General features: G+C 41.8%; 1 protein-coding gene across 1 annotated transcript; it reads left to right on the top strand.

The window, feature by feature from the left end:
* Positions 1-5326: 5326 nt before the first annotated feature.
* LOC307029673 (beta-2-glycoprotein 1-like) lies at positions 5327-8366 on the top strand. The gene is made up of 8 exons (XM_079665752.1): positions 5327-5485; positions 5727-5906; positions 6158-6254; positions 6335-6411; positions 6763-6948; positions 7176-7355; positions 7611-7808; positions 8074-8366. Exons 1-8 carry the CDS (start codon positions 5416-5418, stop codon positions 8208-8210), a joined length of 1125 nt encoding a protein of 374 aa, XP_079521878.1. The 5' UTR covers positions 5327-5415; the 3' UTR covers positions 8211-8366.
* Positions 8367-8435: the final 69 nt, after the last annotated feature.

Genomic DNA, 8435 nt, shown 5'->3' with positions numbered 1-8435 from the left:
ACCACAACATTGCAAAGGCGAGTAAATGTAAATGAAAAATGATTCACAATTTCTTAATTTCTTCTTCTTTCTTGCAGTGAGGTGAAGCTGACCTTGCACTTGGTGCCAGTAAGGATGTTCCTCACGCAGGCTGAATGTTTCTCCTTCCTTACTGACACAGAAGCCCTTGATTTGCAATGCTCCACTAATTGTCATTTTCCTGGCTCCGGAGGGAAACTTTACCTCCAGCACAGCGGAAGACCCTACCAGACCATCTGGAGATGCCCCCAACAATCCTGATTGGGAGAGCCACAAACCTGACTCATGGACCTACATTTGGGTTGCAGTGGTGAATGCCCTGACGACCTCACAACGCGTCACTGCGGTTCTCTATAGACGTCGAGATATTATTATCGCTGAATATTAAATGAAGGTACAATTTATTTTAATAGGTTTTGTTTACAGACGTGGGTGTCACTACCATGGATGTATAATAAGAACTGGATACAGCGTGGGAGGCGGGGCTTCATTCATTCCTATGAGAGTTGCTCATGATGATTGACATATCCAAGACTGTTATAAAAAAAAAAGAGCCAGTCCCCAGATATGTATTTTTTGGAAAATAACTAATTTTCTCTGTTTTCATCATGAAAAAAAACAGTGGTTTCATGTATTCAAAATGGCATTTAAAGGGTTAAAATCCTGAAAATGATTACATTTTTGGTATTTTCTATTAGGGCGGAAGTTGTTTTAAAGATTGAACCCAAAAAAGTTTTCAAAAAAACCTTTTAATATAATACTTTTATCAAAGTCTTTTGCAGTGGACATTTTTGTCTCGAATGACTAATTTGCGTGGTCCAATCGAATGATACCGGAGGGTTAACGAGGCGGCAGTTAGCAGCTAGCGGCTAGCTATTAATTATGCTAATGTAACATCGATCGTTATATACTTATGTTACGCTTTAACAGGATCTTGTGATATCCAAGCAACAGAGCTTCATTTAGCATGAAAGAATGATTGCACTGTATATATATATATATATATATATATATATATATATATATATATATATATATATATATATATATATATACTGTATATAGTGCAATAAGCTTCTTAGTGCAATAAGAAGCTACGGGACGTTAATCTAACGTCGGTAATATTAACTTTATTTAATACAACATTTACGGTACAAGATTTAATCATATACAGCCCATGTAGTATGATAGTGAATTACAGCAAACATGTGCAATATATCCATTATTACAGCTCTGTGGGATGGCAGTAAGACGACATGGGTCCGTTCTTATTGTGCATCCATGGGTAAAGATAAACGCAACTCACATTGGTTTCTCAAACAGCATCTCTGTAAACTACGTGTATTCACTGAATTTCACTCTCTGCCTTTAACGGCTCGTTGTAGCTCCAATAGCTCCAGCCCCCCACCCTCCCTGTGAGCTCAGTGTGCTCTGATTGGTCGGGACACGTAACATGAACGTGCCGGGCGGCGCGGTCCCGTGGGTTAGATGCACGTTCATAATGCAGAGGGAAATAACTCTCAGAATAACGTTATTGGCACATTTTTACAACTTGAGGAACACATGTTTTTAATAAGGGCTATACAAGTGTTCATACTGGGTAGTTTATTTAGTTTAAAAAAAATTATCCAACAATTTACAGACCACTCTTTCCCCATGTAAGTCAATGGGAAAAAGTGTTTCCGGGCCTGGCAACCAAACGGAAGTGTAGTACTGCCGTTTGGCCACCACTAATATTTTCATCTGAGTCCGGCGCACTTCCTGGGGGCTTGGTTACTACCCGATCCGTCCCCCTGCCCGATCTGTACTGCGCACGTGCGAGATGGTCTGCCATATTGGAGAACTCCGGACGGCAACTCAAGAGGGATACTTGACACAGTGGCTTTTGGCAAAGCTGAAAAATAAAACTCGAGAGAGATGAGTTATTTTTATTACAACGTGACTTCACTATTATTTAACAACTCTTTTTATTGGGTTCTTTCATTTGGGGTTAAGTACATTGTCAGAATAAGTAAGAAATGAATTTAACTTCTGTTAGACAGCCATATGCCATAAATGTTTGCATACATTCACAGTAAATATTTATTCAGTCTGATAGCTGCAGTACCGCTCCCGCTGCTCCGATTCTCCGGCCCATCTCACGCTCCATTTTTCCCTCACTCGAGAACAGGACCCCGAGATACTTGAACTCCTTCACTTGGGGTAAGGACTCATTCCCGACTTGGAGTGGACAGTCCATCGGTTTCCTGCTGAGAACCATGGCCTCAGATTTGGAGGTGCACCTCCCACAGTAACTCCCTGGGAACCCGGTCATACGCCTTCTCCAAGTCTACAAAACACATGTAGACTGGATAAGCGTACTCCCAGGCCCCCTCCAGGATCCTTGCGAGAGTAAAAAGCTGATCCGTCGTTCCATGACCAGGACGGAATCCGCATTATTCCTCCTCAATCTGAGGTTCGACAATCGGCCTGACCCTCGTTTCGAGTAGCTTAGAGTAAACTTTCCTGGGGAGGCTGAGTAGTGTGATGCCTCTGTAATTGGCACACACCCTCTGATCCCCCTTTTTGAAAAGGGGAACCACCACCCCGGTCTGCTACTCCTTCGGTACTGTTTCCGACTTCCACGCAACGTTGATGAGACGTGTCATCCATGACAGTCCCTCAACACCCAGAGCCTTCAGCATTTCTGTGCGGATCTCATCCACCCCGGGGCTTTGCCACTGTGGAGTTATTTGACAACCTCAGTGACCTCCCCCCGGGAGATTGGTGTTGATCCCGTCATACTCCAGCTCTGCCTCTAACATAGAGGGCGAAGTTGTCAGGTTCAGGAGTTCCTCAAAGTGTTCCTTCCAACGCCCTAACACTCCATCAGTTGAGGTCAACAACGTCCCATCCTTACTGTACACAGCTTGGATGGTTCCCTGCTTCCCCCTCCTGAGGTGTCGGACAGTTTTCCAGAACAACTTTGGTGCCGCCCGAAAGTCCTTTTCCATGTCTTCTCCGAACTTCTCCCACACCCGCTGCTTTGCCTCGGCCACGGCTGAGGCTGCTGCCCTTCGGGCCTGTCGGTACCTTTCCACTGCCTCGGGAGTCCCCCAGGATAACAGATCCCTGAAGGCCTCCTTCTTCAGTCGGACAGTTTCCCCTACCACCGGTGTCCACCTGTAACATTACCGGTTTGAACCTTATGCCAGAGACTCCATTGGTCTCATTTATCCTAAACTTCTCTCCTGGACGCGAGAATAACGAACAAAGCTAATACTTTCCTGTAAATTAAACTATACAGGTCCAGAACACACATATGACAGCGCAGTTGCTCCATCATTACATCACTTATTTTGTCCTGCAATACGCCCGTGTTTGACAAGCTGAATGTTGACTGGTGTTTGACCGAAGTAAGCGCACTTTTTTTTAACACAACTTTTCGTGGCTTTCCAGGAGGCTTGGGCACTTTTTCCAGTTATTAACTCCAGTATTTACAAAGCTGTCATTTCCACATTTGGAGAAAGTTTGACAGCAGCAAATCTGCATATTTCAGGCTCGTTTAGTGGTTTTGCAAATAATTAACCATTCTCGGGTTTTTTACCATTCTGCATTGAAGTAGGCTACCTCTCTCTTTTCCCAGACGATCTAGCGGTCTCCTTTTTATTTACAATTAGCTGTGCAGCTTTACCCTTCTCAATGTCCCGACAACAAACCTCCACCCAGTCGGAACCAGCCTGTTTCGGTAACACGATGCCAGCGGTTTTCACAGTCTCAGCGGTCGCAGAGCTGCTGCCTTGGGGTTCATCTGGCTGCGCTGGTTCTAGGGTGGAAGGGCCAGTCTCCGGAGTTGTGGATGTCAGGGATGTGACATTGAAGTTGTTGAAGTTCAGTTTTATTAAACTGTATTTTATTTTCTTATGCGGCGGTGGTTCGTCTGACATGTTTGCGATATCAATAGCTAAGTTTATCTATCTAGGTTAACGGCTGACACAGAACAACGTAACAAAGAAACAAATCCAAGCCATGTACATGGATACATTGGAATGGTGTGACAATGTCCTCTTTGATTGGATTAAAATGTACATATTCTTCCTGTTATGTTTGCCTGCTTTATTTTACCTGATGCAATATATGAGCCTCTGTCGCTGCCTGTAGCTAATGAGATTGTCTTATGGTCTCCTCAATTTGCAAAAACTACAAAATATACACAGCTAGATCAGATCGCGTTCTTTTTAGATGCGACTTTAGAGTAGAGGGGAATTATTGAAACGGGATGTACAGTGTTCCGCGGCATCCGCCGCTGTGAAAATGTGGGGCAGGGCTGTAAAGTGTGGGGGGGGGGGGGGGCCTTCCGGCGCCCCTGGCTTCTTTACTCAAGTACAAGATCTGAGTAGCCTACTTTTCCCCTCTGTGCATGACACTGACACTGAGCCTTGAATGTTGTATGGTGCCCACTGGCAACAGACTTTCTTAAATACAATAATTTAAATGTTCTTGCTTGACCAACGATGTAATATTATTCTCAAAATGTTGGTCTCGGATCATGTGCTTAATTGTGTTGATTGTTTGTGATATTTTTTTTGCTTTGGTGCTTTTTGACTGGATTCCTGCTTGTGTTTGCTTCAGTTGGATTATATTTCATATTATTTGAAAATGTCTCACAGCAAGGTTCCCTTGCACTTTTGACTTGCATGCTATCTCTCAAGTTTTTCAATGTTTACCAATTCCCTGCGGTTCACTGACCAGCAGAGCAGCCTAACCAGCTCAATACTTCTTATGCAAAAGACAAATATTAGCTTTTGATTTTTTGAAGAAAAACTATTAAAAACATCCAGCACTTAAGATAATAAAGAGCTGTCATTTTTCATTCAAATAACAATTCTAACTTGTATCTACCTCTTAAGGACGTGCTGTATTACTCCTTATCAACAAATCCTGTGACCAATTTAGGTATTGCATCATTTCAGTTATATCAGTGGTTTTGGAGGTCACACAATTTATTTTTCAAAACGGGACTACCTCCTTTTATATATATTTTTCCATAATCTAACCAAAATAAATGTTTGATAACCCATTATCAAACATTTATATTATTTTGTTTTAAATAATGTGTGTGTGTCTGTGTCTGTGTCTGTGTGTGTCTGTGTCTGTGTGTGTTTAAACTCAGTGTCTTGGGAGTCTCTCCCTCTTGTTATTTATAAACTAGTAACTTGCTGCCCGCTCTTGAACAAAATCAAGTTTATAGATCGATTCTGGGTAAATATGCAGAAGTTAAGACCTTTGAGCTCGATCAATATGAGCTTACACTGGCATCTGATTGGAGCAGGCTACCGGTGGCCAGTTTACACAGCAGCCCCTTAGATTGCCTGCATCCCCATCCAGACACAGGGGATACTGAACAATCCCAGGAAGATGGCTCCAACGTTGGCTTTGCTGTTTTTTTGCCAAGTAGCTTTATACACAACTGTAACACCCAAGAAAGGTATATTAGAGTATTTGGCTTATTCCTTTACTTATATTGAGCATGAAATTACTGTTGTTGCTTTTTGCATTTTTTTAATCTAATGCATCTTTTGCGCCTGATTTAAGGTATTTCAATCAACTAAAGTGTGCACAATTTGTAGTCTACACATTAAGTAATGTGGTGTATAGAAAGCTGTTGCTGTGCGGTGGACATTATTTATTTGAGTCCATGACCAATAATATTTCTGATCTTTCACCAGTATGTGGCCGACCTCCTATCACTGACGGGATTGATGAGTTGTCCCTAAAACGCGTGTACGAGGTGGCAGAAGAGCTGACCCTCACATGTGAACAGGGATACTTGGCTTCAACAGCGACCCCTCGAAGGATGACCTGCTCCGCCACAGGAGAATGGACACAGTCAGACCTGGCATGCTCCCGTGAGTTTACTGGGATGTCGGGCTTTCACTCTGCTGAATTGTAACAATGTAGTTAATGTTTCAGAAGTGCAACACTAGAACTGCTGTAATTGCATAATTTTCTTTTCAAAAAGATGGAATGGGACGAAGAATTCAATCCTTGGTCCCAACACTTTGGTTCCCCTAAAATATGCATATACTGTAGTATTGATGAAAATCTAAGTTTAATCTACAAAAGATGCAGAATCATTATCGTCCCTTATTTTCTACAGCTAAGATGTGCCCAATCCCTAGACCTCTACAGCCATTAGCACGGGGAAGGACAGAAGCTCCATTTAAGAGTGTGCTTAACTTCACATGTGATGACGGGTAAGATTGAATTGTGGATTTAAAAAAAAATCACTTTATATTTGCAGATTATGACAATATGTGTTTAATAAATTATTTAGGTATGTCATGCAAGGAGCCAATGAAAGCAGCTGTTTACATGATGGTACCTGGAGCAATCAAGCACCTCTCTGCAAAGGTACTGGAGGAAAATATACATACACATTTTAACAGAGTCTGAATTGTTCAACAGAGATAAAACACAATATCCAAAATGGTCTAGCTTCTTGTATTGATGCACTTGTATTTGCTTAATTTCTTTATGCATTTTTGTCTACAAACTACTATAGCATATGATTCTGATTACTAAGACATTTGCTTTGGTTCTTTTTGACAGCAGACAGAACATACCTGACTTTTATATAAAGGTGAACCTGCTTGGAGTATATTTAAAGACTATAATGTCAATGCATTTTCAAAGCCAGCAGAAAAATAAGCTCCAGATGTAATGTCAGAATAAGTCTAATGTGATATTTTTTTCTTCTTATAGCTGTGAACTGTGACCTGCCCAAGCCCCCTACAGATGGAAGAATTGCCCATGATAAGCCAGTGAGTGGAAGCACCACCATGTACGGACAAGGCTGGACATACGAATGTAACCCACCTAAAGCACCAAGTTATGAAAGAGGAACCTGCATGGCTGATGGAAGAGCAACTGAGCCTCCAGTGTGTCGAGGTACGCAATAATATTCCTTTACCATTTCCTCCCCTTTCCTCTATTCAACATCTTTGTGTTTAGTTAAGGGCTGAATCAATTCTAGGATGTGGCTTAATCAGACCAGCATGTATGCATTTGTCTAATGTTTTCTATAGTATATTTTTTTCTTTGGCAACACACCCTTTGCAACTGTGCCAACTAAACAATAACCCCTTATGTTTTGGATCTTTTTTTGATAATTGCAGATGTGAGCTGCACCATCCCACCAAGCTTACCAAATGGTTTCATCACCTTTGCTGTGATGAGAGAACATAGCTACAAGGAGACTGTTAAGTACGCCTGCAATGAGCATTATGTTCTGGAAGGCGAAGCTGAGATACAATGCCGAAACACAGGAAACTGGTCCTCCAATCCTGTTTGCAGAGGTAAGTCATGGAAAAATATACCTTCAGGCTAAGTTTCTGTATTTATGATTGTCAGCAGTCAATTGGTAGTCAGAAAATAAAAGTATGTTCAGATTTATTTCTGGTAAAAGAAAATCTCATTCCACCTGGTTGGTCAAACCAAACCAGAAACAAGTAGCTTCAATATTACATATTGTAATACTACAATTATATTCCTGGGAGTGGATATTGAAGACCTCCTGTAACATGCTCAAACTGCTCTGCTTTGCTGCTCAGCTCCTTGCAAAGTTGGCATCAAAAGAGGCCGTATTTACTACAATGCCAAGAAGCTCTGGATCGCAGACCTGAAACCCAACAGAGTCCTCCATGGAGAACATGTTGCCTTTTATTGTCTGAATAAAGCTGAGAGGTGTGGGTACCCTGTGGCCAGCACCTGTAATGATGGAACGCTCCTCATCCCAGAGTGCTTTCAGGGTGAGTTATTGTCAGTTCAGTAAATCTAATTCAAGCTCTATTTTCCGGCAATTGTTTCCATTTTTTTCCGAACAAGCCAGCAAAAATGCCTTAAACTGAGTTTTGGTTCAGCTTGTAGTGGTCTTTCCCCTGAACATGTTAACATAGCACATGCTGTACAAGTCTGTCAGATGGCTCACATGTCTTAGGAAAGCCCCATGACGTTTCCATCCTGCCCTGCACATTATAATTTCAGTAATTATTATGCCTTTTTTTTTGCTTTCAGAACCAGGAAAGGTGGACTACACCATAAGGGCCAAAACCCTTCCATCAGAAATCGCTGTGTGTACTACTTCAAACCCTGCAAGCCCCACAAGCCCTGCAAGCCCTGCAAGCCCTGCAAGCCCAGCAAGAACGGCATAACATTGCATTGGATGATTTGAAACACCATGTGCACTATCACAGAATATAAATGATTGGATCAGGAATAATGGCAATTTAATAATATGACAGATGCCACATCAAGAGTAAGAGCAGTAATTATTGATCAAATAATAAAAATTTGATTTGATCAAAGGATTCAAATTGTGTTTTTTTTTTCCTGAGAGACTCTATGACCGAGAACATACTTACCCATACCCAGTTCTG

Source organism: Notothenia rossii (assembly GCF_949606895.1).
Source record: "Notothenia rossii genome assembly, chromosome: 1".
Lineage (NCBI taxonomy): Eukaryota > Metazoa > Chordata > Actinopteri > Perciformes > Nototheniidae > Notothenia > Notothenia rossii.
Note: the sequence above shows the minus strand (reverse complement) of the source record. Positions and strands in the feature narration are given on the sequence as shown.